The sequence below is a fragment of the Osmerus eperlanus genome, chromosome 23, assembly GCF_963692335.1.
Source record: "Osmerus eperlanus chromosome 23, fOsmEpe2.1, whole genome shotgun sequence".
Taxonomy (NCBI): Eukaryota; Metazoa; Chordata; class Actinopteri; order Osmeriformes; family Osmeridae; genus Osmerus; species Osmerus eperlanus.
Window position 1 is genome coordinate 2,603,017 of NC_085040.1, and position 17,500 is coordinate 2,620,516.

At 54.1% G+C, this 17,500-nt stretch overlaps 1 protein-coding gene across 1 annotated transcript in view; it reads right to left on the reverse strand.

Moving 5' to 3' along the window:
* The window catches only part of dnah2 (dynein, axonemal, heavy chain 2), a 106,119-nt gene that overhangs the window by 378 nt on the left and 88,241 nt on the right, over positions 1–17,500 (reverse strand). Inside the window, 24 exon segments of the mRNA XM_062449708.1 lie at positions 1–501; positions 711–861; positions 1,052–1,126; positions 1,648–1,824; positions 3,614–3,728; positions 3,815–3,966; positions 4,262–4,496; positions 5,054–5,238; positions 6,055–6,246; positions 7,477–7,667; positions 8,741–8,924; positions 9,571–9,719; positions 10,899–11,085; positions 11,296–11,422; positions 11,594–11,793; positions 12,576–12,720; positions 13,593–13,726; positions 14,027–14,175; positions 14,271–14,421; positions 15,706–15,772; positions 15,944–16,092; positions 16,295–16,420; positions 16,740–16,904; positions 17,211–17,327. The exon segment at positions 1–501 is cut by the window's left edge and continues 378 nt beyond it. Of these exon segments, the coding sequence (XP_062305692.1) occupies positions 347–501; positions 711–861; positions 1,052–1,126; positions 1,648–1,824; positions 3,614–3,728; positions 3,815–3,966; positions 4,262–4,496; positions 5,054–5,238; positions 6,055–6,246; positions 7,477–7,667; positions 8,741–8,924; positions 9,571–9,719; positions 10,899–11,085; positions 11,296–11,422; positions 11,594–11,793; positions 12,576–12,720; positions 13,593–13,726; positions 14,027–14,175; positions 14,271–14,421; positions 15,706–15,772; positions 15,944–16,092; positions 16,295–16,420; positions 16,740–16,904; positions 17,211–17,327 (3,678 nt within the window). The 3' untranslated portion in view covers positions 1–346.

Genomic DNA, 17,500 nt, shown 5'->3' on the forward strand with positions numbered 1-17,500 from the left:
TTCAGTGTGTATCTGATGTGTGTGTGTGTCTGTTTCAGTGTGTATCTGATGTGTGTGTGTGTGTCTGTTTCAGTGTGTATCTGATGTGTGTGTGTGTCTGTTTCAGTGTGTATCTGATGTGTGTGTGTGTCTGTTTCAGTGTGTATCTGATGTGTGTGTGTGTCTGTTTCAGTGTGTATCTGATGTGTGTGTGTGTCTGTTTCAGTGTGTATCTGATGTGTGTGTGTGTCTGTTTCAGTGTGTATCTGATGTGTGTGTGTGTCTGTTTCAGTGTGTATCTGATGTGTGTGTGTGTCTGTTTCAGTGTGTATCTGATGTGTGTGTGTGTGTTCCACAGGGAAGGCCTCTAGCTGTCCAGGCTCATCAGCAGGGCGGTGCCTCTCTTGACCCAGTGATCGTACGGCACGGCTCCAGACTTGAGGTCCACCGCCACCACGAAGGAGGGCCGCCCCGCCCCCCCGGAACGCACCGGGAAGTAGTAGCAAGGACAGGAGTACATACCTACACACACACACACACACATACACACACACACTCAGGATGTTACAAGACTGTCTGACAAAGAGCAGACAGACAGAGTGTGAGGGAGGGAGACAGAGTGAATAAGGTGAAAGAAAAACAATAAAAGTCAGACAGGAGGGAGGAGGGGAGGGAGGGGGAGGGAGGGAAGGAGAGAGGGAGGAGGGAGGGAGGGAAAGTCACGGGCGTACTCTTGGCGATCTTCTTGCGGTTCTCTACAGGTCTGAAGTGGATGGTGGGGATGGGGCAGACCAGCTGCATGGGCTCAGCCTCCACCAGACAGGAGTTCTTCTTGTCCCAGCCAGCCCCTTCCAGGTACAGCCCCCGGATAAACACCCCGTCCTGGGGAAACGGGGAGGAAGAGGGATGGGGGAGAAAGGCAGGAAATGTACATGAATGAAAACGACTTGGGAGAAAAACAGACCAGACAAATTGAGTTTGAGAAAAAAAAAAAAAAAAAATCTCAAAAAGGGAAATCTGTAACTATGTAGTAGAGTGTGTAGGTGGTGGTGGGGGGGGGGGTGTAACTGACCTTAGGAGGGAACAGCAGGTAGTTATCGTCCACCATGGACACAATGAACTCCCAGGACAGAGTATCCACGGACACCTGCAAGGAGACGTGTCACATGACCCGGGTTAGGGAAAGGACACAAAGGACACGTTCGTTACTGCTCGTGTGGAAGGTGGAGGGAGGTGAATTGGTCAAGGTCTGTTTGTGTGTTCAGTGCAAAACAGCGCAGGTTTGGAAGTGGACTGTGGTCGTGTTTAGCTGGAGCGCTGAGCGGCGGGGCTAGACCTCAGCAGATATGTAAGAGAAGGAGTGTGTGTCTGACAAAGAGAGAGAGGGAGATAGATAGAGAGAGAGGGAGATAGATAGAGAGAGAGGGAGAGAGAGATAGAGAGGGAGAGAGGGAGAGAGAGAGGGTGAGAGGGAGAGGGTGAGAGGGAGAGAGATGGAGAGAGAGAGATGTGTGTGTAAGAGAGACGCAGATGTGTGTGCACCAGACAGAGATGTGTGTATCACAAGGAGTCTGAGCATGTGTGTGCATTTAAGTTTGTGTGTGTGTGTCTTGTACCTTAGACAGCATGGCATGGGGAGAGTGTGTGTGTGTGTGTGTGTGCCCTCACGTTGTGCTGGCGTGCGGAGAACTGCAGCACGGCCGTCAGGAAGCCCGTGGGGAAGGTGAAGCCTGCCAGCCAGAACAGGGTGGGGGGGTGGGCCGTCTCTGCCCAGCGCCCAAACTGCTCCACGCGCTGGCACAGGTCCCTGGTCCAGGACGCCAGCGGCTTGAGGGACGGGTAGGCCTGCGGGGGGGCGACGGCAGAGGAGACAGGAAGTCTGGTCACACACACACACACACGCGCACAGGAAGGAGCCTGTGTGCTGCTGCGTAGCTCGTGGCTAAAGTTAGATCACAAGGGGGCTCTCACGGCCTGATAAGGGACACCCGCCGCCACGCCGGGGCACTCCGCCCCTCTCCGTCTCCGCCACTTGACTGCTTTACGAGGGGCCATATCTGCTGTTGTCCATCACGCCACCTCGCTCCGGGGCCCGCTGTTGGCATTCCACTGATGATCCCCGCGCTCGTAATCACCCCAATCAGGCCTTCCGCTGCAGCGCAGGAGCCCACAAACCCTGCTGGTGCCGGGCAGGGAGGACGGATGTGCCTGTCACCAGCAGGGTTGGTGAGGCTGCTCTCTCTCCCAGCCAAGGGAGATGGGATCAGACAGGACGGGGTGTGTTGATGGAGTGGAACCGCCACGGTGCGCGGCGGCGGAGACAGATGGAACGGATGGTCAGCGTGGGGTCGGGGCGGCCAGGGTCATCTATAAACGGGGGGGGGGGGGGCGCTATGTGTGCATGCTCGTGTCAGTTGTTGTCACGGTGACTGATCCGAACGTTGGTCTCGGTCGGAAAACGGATAGGAATGTTACTCTGGAGAGGCGAGGGGAGAGGACGGGAGGGGGAGCGGGTGGAGGGGGAGCGGGTGGAGGGGGGGGAGAAGGGAGGAAAGTGGAGAGGAGGAGGGGAGAAGGGAAAAGATAGAGGGAGAGGAAAGAAGAAAGCCTGGACAGAAATAAGAGCCGTACATCTCGGAGCAGGACTAATGACAGGCTGCCATGCCAGAGAGGAGTGCTGGAGCCCAGCTAGAGGGAGCGAGACACACTGTTCCATCAGGGGATGTTGTTCTTATTGGGATTAGATGAGATGGGGGGATAGAAGGAGGGTAACAAGATAGGAAATTGAGAGAGGGTAGACAGAGGGCAGCAGGAGAAAGAGAGGGGGGGGGGAGGAAGGAGGAGGAGTGATGAGAGGTCAGCAGAGAGGAGAGAGGGGGGGGAGAGTGGAGGGGGGAGGGAGGAGGAGGAGTGATGAGAGGTCAGCAGAGAGGAGATGCTGGAGCAGATGGAGCTGAGGCCTAATGGCTGTCCTGTCCTAATGGGGGCACACACACACACACACACACACACGCATGGGGACACACACACAGAGAAGTCAACACTATGTAATGAGACACAGTCAGACCAACATGAACTTGAGCCTTACAAAGAAAAACCAAAACACACACTCTTCTTTTGAAGCACAGTACACACACACACACACACGCACGCACGCACGCACACACACACAGTGAGTGGACATGAAGCAGAGAGTCCGATCCACTAATGAAGACAGTGTTTGGTCATAACAGCAGCTGGAGTGCTTCCAGTCTGAACAGAGAAAGACAGGTCAGACAGGGAGAGAGTGTGTGTGTGTGTGTCGAGGGAGGTGTGTGTGTGTGTGTGTGTGTAAGCTGCCAGGCTTGAAGAGCGTTAGTAACAGTAGACTGAGTCCCACATGGGCCTTCATACTTCCAGGACAGCCAGGCAGGACATACTGTGATGTCATACTGTGATGTCATACTGTGATGTCATACTGTCTATGCTCCAGTCCACTGTATCCCCTGGGTCTGTACATTAATCACTGTTTCTACTGTTCTTGTGCCATATCATGGTAACACCAGTAGACTGGAGCTGTGTGTGTGTGTCTGTGTACAGGACTTGAGCTGTCTATGTGTGTGTGTGTCAGTGTGTGTGTGTCTGCAGGCCTTACTTTTGCCCAAAGAGGTGGCACGCGGGCGTCGAAGATGTAGTTGAAGGTTTCCTCCAGACTTTGGGACATCACCACCAAACCCTTAACACCCTTCTCCAGCTCAACCAGAGACGACCTGGAGCACGCAGATACACACACACACACACACTTGTAGTGCCGATACAGATAAAAGTCCATTGTCCTCCAGAGTGCCCCTGGTACCTGATGGTGTGCAGCAGGGCGTTGTATCTCTGGATCTCCTGCAGCAGCACCACGTTGAGGGGGGAAGGGTCGTCCTGGAGCAGGGTCCTGGTGCCCTCGTAGTCTATCTGGGGCGGGAGCTTCTGACGCACGTCTGCTGCTATCTCCAACACCTGGAGGAGAGGAGGAGGAGAGGAGAGGAGGAGAGGAGGAGAGGAGGAGGAGAGGAGGAGAGGAGGAGGAGAGGGGGAGGAGAGGAGGAGAGGAGGAGAGGGGGAGGAGAGGAGGAGGAGAGGGGGAGGAGAGGAGGAGAGGAGGAGGAGGAGAAAAAATAAGTGGAAGGGAGGGAAGGCAGGAAAAACACGAGTAGAGAGGGAAGGAGAGGACAGGTGAGTAGAGACACAGAGCCCACAACACAGAGCGACGGACGGTCCCACACGGAGGGAGTCAGAGAGCGTCTCCACCCACCAGGTCCTCCCGGCTGAGCCCGCCCCCCGAGGACGAGGAGCTGGTGACCTGGGGCTGCAGGGACAGCAGCGTGTCGAACAGCGTCCGCGTGTCGGCGATCTGGCTGGCGATGTCGGCGTTGGGGTGCTGGCCGAACACCTCGGGGTGCTCCGTGGGGGGCAGCAGGCTGATGTACTCCCTGTAGGAGGAGGCCGGCCCGTCCCGGGGGATGTAGTAGGTGGGGAGGGACGACAGCCTGGGGGGGGGGGCGGAGGGGGAGAGGGGGTGGGGGAGGGAGAGGAAAGAAGAGAGTGTGAGTGGAGGAGGAGGAGGAGTGTTTCAGTGTCATGTTTCCATGGTTTCATGGGGCTGGGTTGTGTGTTCCAGGGTTGTAATACTGCAACTGTCCACTTGGGGGAGAAGTAGGCTCAGCCCCAGGGCTTGGAGCGTGCTGATGAGGAAACCAGATAGGAAGAGAGGAGACCAATAGAGCATGTAAGTGGCAGAGAAGGTCAGTAAGAATGTAAGTGTCACTGTAATGTTCAATGGAGTGTATGTGTGTGTGTGTACGTGTTTGCGTGCAACTCTATAGGATTCTTTTAAAGAGAAGATTCCGGGGGGGTGTCATTCCAGATGTGTCCAGGTGGTGGTGCTGTGGGTCCATGGTGATTCTGGGAGTGTTGTGGAGCTGAGAGCAGAGGGAAGCTACAGTCTGGTCTGACCGGCTCCCAGCATGTCTGAGAGAATCAACGCCCCTGATCTCTGTGATTTGGTCTCTGTCTCAGCGTGTGTGTGTGTGTGCGTGCGGCTCACTTGAAGAAGGGCGTGGCCACGGTGGCCTCGCAGAAGTAGTCGTTGCTGTAGGTGGTGAGCAGCCGGCGGTCCCAGTCGTCCGTCACGTGACCTCCGTAGTTGACCCCGGCGATGAGGTACTTGAGGGCGTCCCAGGGGATGTCCTCGTACTCGTCAAGGTAGAGGCTCATCAGACTCTCACTCACCTGAACACACACACACACAGAGACACACACACACACACACACACACACAGAGACACACACACACACAGACACACAGAGACACACACACACACAGACACACAGAGACACACACACACACAGACACACAGAGACACACACACACACACACACACACACACACAGAGACACACACACACACACAGAGACACACACACACACACATACAGAGACACACACACACACACACACACACACACACACACATACAGAGACACACACACACACAGAGACAGAGACACACACACATACAGAGACACACACACACACACACATACAGAGACACACACACACACACATATAGAGACACACACACACACATACAGAGACACACACACACACAGAGACAGAGACACACACACACACAGAGACACACACACACACACAGAGACACACAGAGACACACAGTCACCACCAGGACTCCCCCACTAAGGACTAGGAAGAGGTGATAGGTGTGGCCCACAGAGATACTCCAGTTTTATTAAACCTGGTTTTAATATCATGGTTTGGGGTCTGTGGTGGCACATTAAAGAGACATCCGTCTCTTTAATTTACCAGACTGAAAACAGAGGTTTGAAGATAGGAGGATCACAGTAAAGTGATTTCTTGGAGAGAATCCAGAAGGGCCGTCCGTGAAAACCATAAACACACCTTCCTCAGAAGTGCCGTCAGACCAACAGACCAAAGCCTCCTTCACGAGCGACAGTCAGGCCAGGAGATGAACCCTAACCCTGCACCACAGCGCCCTCTGTCTACCTGGAGGAGCGGGCGGCGTCTCACCTCAAAGTCGGAGTCGTTGAAGCCGTAGATGATGTTCCAGCCCAGCTGCAGGAACTTCTTCCTCTCCAGCAGGATGCTGTGGAAGAAGCAGAGGGAGAACAGCAGCTTGCGGTAGAGGAGCGGCCGGGCGCAGCCAGAGAACTGGGACTCCGTCACCAGCTGGTACAGACGCTTCATGTTGGCCTTCACTCCCTGAGGACACACCCCCAGTTACACAGAGCATGACACTATGGATGTGTGTGTGTGTGTGTGTGAGAGTGTATGTGGGTGAGTGAGTGTGTAGGTTGTGTATTTTTGTTCGTGGAGTTATTGTGCGCATATGTGTGAGAGTGTATTGTGAGTGTATATCGTGTACGTAAAGTATTTGTGTGTGTGTAAGTTTAGTGTGTGTGTGTAGTGTCCAGTGTTTGTGTGTACTATCCAGTGTGTGTGTGGGTGTAGTGTCCAGTGTGTACGTGAAGTTTTTGTGTGTGTGTAAGTGTAGTGTGTGTGTAGTGTCCAGAGTGTAGTGTCCAGAGTGTGTGTGTGTGTGTAGTGTCCAGAGTGTAGTGTCCAGTGTGTGTGTGTAGTGTCCAGAGTGTAGTGTCCAGTGTGTGTGTGTGTCTGTAGTGTCCAGAGTGTAGTGTCCAGAGTGTGTGTGTGTGTGTAGTGTCCAGAGTGTAGTGTCCAGTGTGTGTGTGTGTGTAGTGTCCAGAGTGTAGTGTCCAGAGTGTGTGTGTGTGTGTAGTGTCCAGAGTGTAGTGTCCAGTGTGTGTGTGTGTGTAGTGTCCAGAGTGTAGTGTCCAGAGTGTGTGTGTGTGTGTAGTGTCCAGAGTGTAGTGTCCAGTGTGTGTGTGTGTGTAGTGTCCAGAGTGTAGTGTCCAGTGTGTGTGTGTGTGTGTAGTGTCCAGAGTGTAGTGTCCAGTGTGTGTGTGTGTGTGTGTAGTGTCCAGAGTGTAGTGTCCAGTGTGTGTGTGTGTGTAGTGTCCAGAGTGTAGTGTCCAGTGTGTGTGTGTGTGTGTAGTGTCCAGAGTGTGTGTGTGTGTGTAGTGTCCAGTGTGTAGTGTCCAGTGTGTGTGTGTGTGTGTGTAGTGTCCAGAGTGTAGTGTCCAGTGTGTGTGTGTGTGTAGTGTCCAGAGTGTAGTGTCCAGAGTGTGTGTGTGTAGTGTCCAGAGTGTAGTGTCCAGTGTGTGTGTGTGTGTGTAGTGTCCAGAGTGTAGTGTCCAGTGTGTGTGTGTGTGTAGTGTCCAGAGTGTAGTGTCCAGTGTGTGTGTGTGTGTGTAGTGTCCAGAGTGTAGTGTCCAGTGTGTGTGTGTGTGTAGTGTCCAGAGTGTAGTGTCCAGAGTGTGTGTGTGTGTGTAGTGTCCATAGTGTAGTGTCCAGTGTGTGTGTGTGTGTGTAGTGTCCATAGTGTAGTGTCCAGTGTGTGTGTCTCCAGGGCACCTTGGGGGGCTCGGTGGTCATCTTGATGCCGGCCTGCAGGATGGCGATGGGGAAGTCAGGGTGGGGGGAGGAGCTGAGCCACAGGCGGAAGTCAGGGTGAGGCTCCTCCACCTGCAGCTGCTCCACCAGCTTGTCCAGCTGGGGCATCCAGGACAACGACAGGTGGCAGTTAGCCAGGAACACCCAGTGACCTGCCGGGGGGAGGGGGTGAGGGGAGGGGGGATGGGAGGTAGAGAGGAGAGGGAGGGGTAGAGGGGGGGGGGGGAGGTAGAGAGGAGAGGGAGGGGTAGAGGGGGGGGGGAGGGGAGGTAGAGAGGAGAGGGAGGGGTAGAGACGGGAGACGGGAGGGAAGGTGGAGAGGAGAGGGAGAAAACAATGAAGGAAGATATCACAAAGAAACAGAGACAAAGACAGTCGGAACAAAAGGACGGACAGAAAGAGAGGTGGGAGACACAAGGAGGATGGGGGGATGATGGGGTGGAAAAAAGGGAGGACGGGTAAGATATTAAACATTGATTTCCCCAAACAAATGAAGCGTCTGATGTACGTCTGTGACATTGAGGCTGTGGGGAGAGAGAGCAGTGTCTGCAGGAAGCACCGAGCCCAGAGAGGACAGCTATACCACTGATCCTCACACAGATGACACAGAGAGAGAGAGAAAGAGAGAGAGAGAGAGAGAGAGAGAGAGAGAGAGAGAGAGAGAGAGAGAGAGAGGGAGACAGAGGGAGAGAGAGAGATAGAGGGAGGGAGAGAAAGAGGGAAGGAAAGAGAGAGGGAGGGATGACTTGAAATTGAGATAAATGACGAGTATTTAATCTGAATGTTTGATGGACTGCCAGTTGCCTTTGTCCATCTGCAGACAAGATGAGGGAGAATTGCCTCTGAAGTCGAGTCCGTTGTAAAGAACAGATGAGTTATAGACTAGTATGGGTAGAGACAGGTGATGAGGACAGGATCTGATCTGAATACTTGATAACAGGAGAGGTGGATTGCGTCAGATGAAAGAGAAGGAAGAGAACCTAAAAGAATGACCCAGTCAGAGAGAGGGAGAGAGAGGGAGAGAGAGGGGGGGAGAGAGATAGGTAGAGAAGGAGAGAGAGAGAGGGAGAGAGAGATCATGAATGAAAGTGAAGGAGGTACAGGCAAAGATGAGGAATTGGAGAGATAGATAAATACATGAAGACAGACAGATGAAGACAGCCTGATGAGAGGTCAGAGAGATGGAGAGGCAGGCATGCGGGGGGGTCTGGGAGTGGCGTGCTACCGTTCTTGACGCCCTCCTTGATCATGCGCGTGGCGATGGGCGCCTGGCCCTGGCCCAGCGAGAGGGCGTGGAAGTTCCTGCCCATGCCAGAGGTCTCAGCCAGCTGCAGCAGCCCCCCAGTGGGGTCCACCCCCGGAGACAGCACGAATATCAGGGGGGTCCTGGTGGTGGAGTCCTCTACCACCTGGGGGGGGGGGGGGGGGGGGGGGGGGAGAGGAGGAGGGATTGTAGGAATGAGGGATTGTGGGAAGAATAGAGAATGGAGAACGTGAGAGAGTGAGGGAGAGACAAGGGGGTGGGGCAGGATGAGGGGACCGTGTGCATGTGAGAGTGACAGGTTGTGCTCTGGGTTGATGACAGCTCAGTGTAATAGATAAATGAAATGTCATCTCCCCGTTGTGTTCCTGACAAGCTGACATGCGTTGTTTGTCTGTGCTTGAGTGTGTCTGTGTGGTTGTAAATAACCTGATGGGGGCTTTAATATGAAGTCAAATGAACGGCAAAGTCAGCTTTGTATTCCACACTAGAATAGACAGCTATGTTGTGAACTCAAAACTCAAAATTGACTGCATTGTATTTCTGAATGGCACCAACACAGCTGTCTCCATCTCTCAGGTATCAAAAGGCAGGGTGAGTGTGGGCGTCGAGACAGCCAGCAAGCCAGTCAGAAAAACAACCAGCTAGTCATGCAAAAGCAACTACTCAGCCAGCAACTAATCAACTAGTCACAAAAAATCTAGGCAGCCAGCAAGCCACAGAAACAGCCAGCTAGGTCCAGCCGGCCAGGCCCAGCCTGTCAGAGGCAGGCCTGGGGGCAGACAGGCACTCACAGCCTTCATGTCGAGGACGGGCGGCTCCACAAAGCGGGGGCCCAGGTTGTTGATGATGAAGGAGGTGACGCAGAAGGACACGCGGTCCTGACGCAGGGAGCGCACCAGCAGCATCCTCTGAAGCTCATTGCACATGTTCTCCCACTCACCTGGGGGAGAGAGAACAGCAGGGGGAGAGAGAGAGAGAGCAGGGGGATAGAGAGAGAGCAGGGGGAGAGGGAGGGGGAGAGCAGGGGGAGAGAGAGAGAGCAGGGGGAGAGAGAGAGAGAGCAGGGGGATAGAGAGAGAGCAGGGGGAGAGAGAAAGAGAGCAGGGGGAGAGAGAGAGAGCAGGGGGAGAGAGAGAACAGCAGGGGGAGAGAGAGAGAGAGAGAGCAGGGGGATAGAGAGAGAGCAGGGGGAGAGAGAGAGCAGGGAGAGAGAGAGAGCAGGGGGAGAGAGAGAGCAGGGGGAGAGAGAGAGCAGGGGGAGAGAGAGAGAGAGCAGGGGGAGAGGGAGAGAGCAGGGGGAGAGAGAGAGAGCAGGGGGAGAGAGAGAGCAGGGGGAGAGAGAGAGAGAGCAGGGGGAGAGGGAGAGGGAGGGGGAGAGAGCAGGGGGAGAGGGAGAGAGCAGGGGGAGAGAGAGAGAGCAGGGGGAGAGGGAGGGGGAGAGCAGGGGGAGAGAGGGAGAGAGAGAGAGAAAGAGAGAGGGAATGAGAAAACGGGGGAGGGAGAAACCAGGAGGTGCGAGACAGAAAGAGAGGAATAGAGAAGGTTGAGTGTCAGGTGAGAGAAGAAGGGCAGAAGGGAGGAGGTCAGGAAGGGGAACAAAAATAAATCCTTTCCTAAAGATCGCTTACTTTGAAACTAAACTTTCCTATAAAACTTACAGTTACAGCAACCATGAATGATAATGTGGTTAATGGTAAATGAGTTAGATAGATAAACAATGGATTTTCAGAGCTGGGACAAAAATTAGACCAGAAAATTCCTCCCATGATCATATTAATATTGAGCTGAACTTTGTCTAATTCAATTCTCAGTAACGATATAAAGGAAAAGCAGTGGCAGTCTCCCGCCACACACACACACACACACACACACACACACACCTCGTACATGCCAGGCATGAATAGATGAGCAGTAAGTGAAAGAGGAGCAGCTGTATTCATCATCAGAAGCAGAATAACACACAGGTTCTTCACACTCCTTAAACACACAGAGAACCCTATTGAGGCAGCAGCACAATACAGGACACGGGAGACGTGTGTGTGAAGGAGTGGAACTGTTAGAATAAGAAACCCTCACCACACACACACGCACACACACACACACACACACACAGCCTCACCAGGCAGTGGGGCGCTCTCAGGCTCAGCGTTGGTGTACCACAGGTTCCAGTCCCGGGGGCTGCGCTCGAAGGAGGCCATGAGGCCGTGGAAGTTGGTCAGCTTGTCCAGCTCGGTCACATTGTCCCAGTTGGAGTCAGCCAGCCAGGTGGAGCAGGGGTTGTCCATCTGACCCTCCTTATCCAGGACCTGGGAGGAACACACACACACGTCTTGTAGAGCAACCAGAATATACACAGCCTATGACTCACACACACACACACACACACGTTTTACAGATTAACCAGAATATACACAGCCTATGACTCACATACGCACACACACACACGCATCCACCTCCTCCAGCTACAGAGCCAGGTCCCTAACAGTCTGGGTTTAGCTCCAAGGCTGTTTCCTCACCAGGCCTCCGCGCAGGAAGAAGCTGTACTCGTCCATGTTCAGCTTCCCCGACACCTCCAGGATCTTAGCACACATCTGGAAGCTGAACAGCAGCTTGTGGCACTCAAACAGCCCCCGGCACGTGAACCTGGAGAGGGACACACACACAGACACAAACACACACAGGCTCTTCAGCTGTTCAGCAGATCACACTTTGACCTCCATATGACCTTATGACCTCATATCCTGTACCCACCTACGGCCCCCCCAGTAAAGGTAAGCTGTCCCCAGCTGCCGACAGCAGCGTGGGAGGGCTCACCTGTAGACGGCGTAGGTGTGGTAGTCGTTGAGGTTGGTGATGCGCTCCTCCAGCTTGTGGCTGCGAGGGCTCTTCTCCATGCTCAGGTTGAACAGGTCTATGTAGGCGTCCAGGGAGAACTGGTACATGGGGTCGATGCGGCCCATGTCGTTCAGCACGAAGAACAGGATGGAGGCGCGCTGGGCGCAGGGCCGGTAGGCCTGGGACACACACACACACACACACAAGATATGGTAGCTGCTGTATGTATCTCTACATGGTATCTCTATGTGGTATCTGTATGTGGTCTCTCACCTCTCTGTGGTATCTCTATGTGGTATCTCTGTGTGGTCTCTCACTTCTCTGTGGTATCTCTATGTGGTCTCTCACCTCTCTGTGGTATCTCTATGTGGTCTCCCACCTCTCTGTGGTATCTCTATGTGGTATCTCTGTGTGGTCTCTCACCTCTCTGTGGTATCTCTATGTGGTCTCCCACCTCTCTGTGGTATCTCTATGTGGTATCTCTGTGTGGTCTCTCACCTCTCTGTGGTATCTCTATGTGGTCTCCCACCTCTCTGTAGTATCTCTATGTGGTATCTCTGTGTGGTCTCTCACCTCTCTGTGGTATCTCTATGTGGTCTCCCACCTCTCTGTGGTATCTCTATGTGGTATCTCTGTGTGGTCTCTCACCTCTCTGTGGTATCTCTATGTGGTATCTCTGTGTGGTCTCTCACCTCTCTGTGGTATCTCTATGTGGTCTCCCACCTCTCTGTGGTATCTCTATGTGGTATCTCTGTGTGGTCTCTCACCTCTCTGTAGTATCTCTATGTGGTATCTCTGTGTGGTCTCTCACCTCTCTGTGGTATCTCTATGTGGTCTCCCACCTCTCTGTGGTATCTCTATGTGGTATCTCTGTGTGGTCTCTCACCTCTCTGTGGTATCTCTATGTGGTATCTCTGTGTGGTCTCTCACCTCTCTGTGGTATCTCTATGTGGTCTCTCACCTCCCTGGCCGTGTCTATCTTGATCTCGGTCAGCTCGCTGGTCTCCAGCTGCTCTGACACCTCGGTGGCTGTCACCTTGGACGTCTGCAGGGTGTTCACCAGCTGGACGTCATCCAGCAGCGAGCCTGTCGCCTCGTTCAGCAGCCTGGGACACACACACACAGGTCAGCACACACACACACACACACACACACACAGGGAGTGACACTAACTGCTGTGAGTATTCCAAGCCTTTAAGGACTGCAGTCCTGGAGGTGACTGGAAACATCCAGGTGTCCTCTCTCTCTCCCACCTGAGGACCTCGTCCTCTCTCTCTCCCACCTGAGGATCTCGTCCTCTCTGTCTCCCACCTGAGGATCTCGTCCTCTCTGTCTCCCACCTGAGGATCTCGTCCTCTCTGTCTCCCACCTGAGGATCTCGTCCTCTCTGTCTCCCACCTGAGGATCTCGTCCTCTCTCTCTCCCACCTGAGGACCTCGTCCTCTCTGTCTCCCACCTGAGGATCTCGTCCTCTCTGTCTCCCACCTGAGGATCTCGTCCTCTCTGTCTCCCACCTGAGGACCCCGTCCTCTCTCTCTCCCACCTGAGGATCTCGTCCTCTCTCTCTCCCACCTGAGGACCCCGTCCTCTCTGTCTCCCACCTGAGGACCCCGTCCTCTCTCTCTCCCACCTGAGGACCCCGTCCTCTCTGTCTCCCACCTGAGGACCTCGTCCTCTCTCTCTCCCACCTGAGGATCTCGTCCTCTCTGTCTCCCACCTGAGGACCTCGTCCTCTCTCTCTCCCACCTGAGGACCTCGTCCTCTCTCTCTCCCACCTGAGGATCTGGTCCTCTCTGTCTCCCACCTGAGGATCTCGTCCTCTCTGTCTCCCACCTGAGGATCTCGTCCTCTCTGTCTCCCACCTGAGGATCTCGTCCTCTCTGTCTCCCACCTGAGGATCTCGTCCTCTCTGTCTCCCACCTGAGGATCTCGTCCTCTCTCTCTCCCACCTGAGGATCTCGTCCTCTCTGTCTCCCACCTGAGGATCTCGTCCTCCAGCTCCTGCAGCTTCCTGCGGCCCGAGGCGATGTTGATGACCAGGGAGTCCTTCTGCTCCTCCAGGTCCGGACGCTCCTTCCTCACCACGATGCCCAGGAGCTGGGCCTCCAGGCCCTGGAGCACACACACACACCCACACCCACACACACACACACACACACACACACAGACAGACACTCACACACACACGCACACACAGACAGACACACACAGACACACACACAGACACACACACACAGACAGACAGACAGACACACACACAGATACACACATAAACACACACAAAGACGCACACATACACACACATGACATGAAGGCACAGGCACGTGTCAACGCACACTTCAGTGCAACTGTGTGTGCACGCACAACTAAATAAGTCAGATGCACGAGAGGAAAACCAGGCTCCACACGGACCTGCTCCTTGACAGCGAAGTTGACGATGGTGGTCTTGGTGGAGATCTCAGGGGTGTAGTGAGGGTTAGACAGCTTGGTGGTGACGTAGAAACGGAACTCTGGACTGTACTCCACCTCCTTATCGCCAAGCTTCAGGATCAGCCTGCCCCCTGTGGCAGACACACACACACACGTCACACACGTCAAAGGTTGTAATGGCAGGGCGAATGCCTCTGTGTGTGTGTGTGTGTGTGCAGGGACTAACCGACGCGCGTGACCGACTTGTTGAGGATGGGGGCCAGCGAGGGGTCGAGTTCTTCCTGGACGTTCTGCAGCAGAACCGGAGAACCGAATTGGACCGCGTTCTCCAGGACGCGCAGGAAGTCGGGCATCTGCAGGTCGATTATCTTCAGACCCTGAGACACAAACACACACGTAAGGGGAGATACACAACACCACAATACTCAATCCAAAATGACTTGACAGGAAAGAAAAAAGCAATCCAAAGGAGAGAGAGAAACATCAGAGAAGTGTCAGACAGAAGCGAGTGGAGCAGGAGGGAGCGCGAGGTGTGGACCACGCCAGCCTGTCAGCACCACAAGCTGATTGGGCCTAAATGTCACGGTCTGGGTGCATTGTGGAGGGTTGCTGGAGTGGAGAGGTGCCAAGCACACAGGGCTGGAGGGGAGGGAAGGTCACCAGTACGGCAGCACCCAACAAGCGCTGCTTGACGGACGGACACGCACACACACACAGTCGGGGCAAATTGGCCAGGTTAGAGAGAGACCCTGGAGAGACGACAGCGAATGAAAATTGGCCAGGTTAGAGAGAAAGAGAAAAGAGACACTGACCCAAGAGTGGTTTGGCGCAAAAAACAGTAGGCTCCCCTGACTCACTCTCTCTCTCTCTCTCTCCCTCCCTCGCTCTCCCCTTTTCTCATGGGGTGAATACACGTACCTGCCATTTCTGTCTCTCCCTGGCAAAGCACACACAGAGAAATGGGGCCTTTTATGAAAAATTGACTGGCTTCTAAGTGGCTTCTCTCAACAGAAATGGGCCGGAAAAACAGCTCCGAAAATGCCACACCGAGAAAGGCACAGTAACCACATGAAAAGAGTCAAGAAGAGGGAGAGAGAGAGAGAGAGAGAAGGAAAGTGAGAGACAGCTAGCAAGAAAAACAGAGAGAGAGAGAGAGAGAGAGAGAGGGAGAGAGAGAGAGAGAGAGAGAGAGAGGGGGGGGTGGTGCAGAGCTGAAGTTCAGTAAGCGTCACCCGCCCTGCTCCAACTGGTTGTGCAGATTGTCTTATCTGATGGAGAGGCGACCGACGTTAAATGCCTTTAAAATGTCAAGACCCCCGGTTAGAGCCACGGAGAGCCCGGGCACTCCAGGTCTGACGTCTCATGTCCACAGTCTGGGAGGACTATCTGGCTTCAATTTGACTTCCTGGGGGGAGTGGAGGGGGCAGTACACACAAAGACTGTTGTATGATGTCTAGAATGTTAGGCTCCATGTTTTTTCCAGGAAACACCAACTGTGGTAGGAGCCGGGGTGGAAGGGATGGATGGAGAGAGTGGAAGTGGAGGTAGAGAGAGGTGGAAGGGATGGATGGAGAGAGTGGAAGTGGAGGTAGAGAGAGGTGGAGGGGATGGATGGAGAGAGTGTAAGTGAGGGAGGTGGAGGGGGGGAGGTGAACTCTCACTCTCTTCTTCTCCATGTTCTTGATCCACTTCAGAGCCTGGCCTTGGGGGTCCACCATGAGCGGCCATCTTAGAGAGGAGGAACCCAGTCACAACGACACAAACACCAAGAAGAAAACACCACTGGATCTGCTCTACGGTCTGGACACACGCTTGCAGCTCAAACACCCTCCACCCCAGTCCAGACAGAAACTGGTGCGTTTTAGGTGTGTGCGTGTGTTAGTTGTGTGTGTGCCTGACCGGTTGCCACGGGTAACGATGACTCCGTTCTCCGTGGAGAAGGCGTCGGAGGGCAGGCCCTGGATGTTCCAGTCCCGGACGGCCGTGGGCTTGGACAGGAACACGCAGAAGCTGAACCCTGGAGAAAACGGGATCTCTAACTCACGCACCTGAGAGAGAGAGAGAGAGAGAGAGAGAGAGAGAGGGAGAGAGGGAGAGAGAGAGAGAGAGAGAGAGGGAGAGAGGGAGAGAGAGAGAGAGAGAGAGAGAGAGAGAGAGAGAGAGAGAGAGAGAGAGATGGAGATGATTCTAAACGTAATAAATATCCAGTATATTCAGTAAATATCCAGTATGGAGAGAGCTGCAGCTGACCTTCTTCATCCAGATGTTGGAGACCAGGTCGTCTCTGTAGTGGGACAGGAAGGGGCCCATGTAGGACAGGAAGGCTGCAGCCAGCAGGCAGTCTCCTACCAGGTAACCCATGTTCTTCTCCAGACCCTGCACACACACACACACCACGATTAAACATGTGCGTGTCCTTGTGTGTGTGGGATTGTTATCTGCGTGTGTGTGTAGTGTTCCTGTGTGTCTGTGTTTGTGTGTGTGGGATTGTTATCTGCGTGTGTGTGTAGTGTTCCTGTGTGTCTGTGTTTGTGTGTGTGGGATTGTTATCTGCGTGTGTGTGTAGTGTTCCTGTGTGTCTGTGTTTGTGTGTGCCTCGTGCCTGTGTGTGTGTAGCGTTCCTGTGTGCCTGTGTCTGTGTGTATGTGTATCGTTCCTGCGTGCCTGTCTGTGTGTGTGTGTGTGTGTTGCGTACCACCACGGTCTCCTCCCAGCGGCCCCTCTCCCCAGCCAGGCCAGACACCAGCTTGGCGGCTCGGTCCAGTTTGAGCTCCATGTCCTCAGACTTCCTCCTCAGCTCCTCCTTCTGGGCAAGCTTCTCATCATACTGCCTCTTCAGAAGGTCCAGCTTCTCCCCCACCTACACACACACACAGGCAGACACACACACACACAGACACATAGGCAGACACACACAGGCAGACACACATCCATGTGCACACAGATGTACACACAGGCACACAAAAAAAGAGGTCAATTTCCGCAAGCAAAAATCAACAAAAGACAGAAGAAGCTAAATATTCATATATGCACATCTCCTTCACTCACTCTTTCTCTCTCAGACGACACACACACACACACAAACACACAGTATCCCAGGCCCCCAGCTTCTCTATGCTAATGGAGCAGGGGGTCAGCGGGGTGATGGTGTCCCCCGGTCTAGCACCTCTCTCAGCTTGGCCTGGGCCTCTGCCAGCGAGGCCTGCTTCTCTGCCAGCTGAGACATGGCTCCATTCAGCCTGGCGCGCTTGGGCTCCACCACCCTGGAGATACGGCCGTACACCTGGGAGACACACACACACACACACTGAGAGAGATGCTGCTGGGTATAGGGCGTGTGTGTGTGTCTTAAGAGTGAGTGAGTGTATGCACTCATTCACACATTTACACACACACACACACACACACACTGGCTTTGGTGTAGATCCTTGTTCTGAGTGCATGGCCACTGACTCA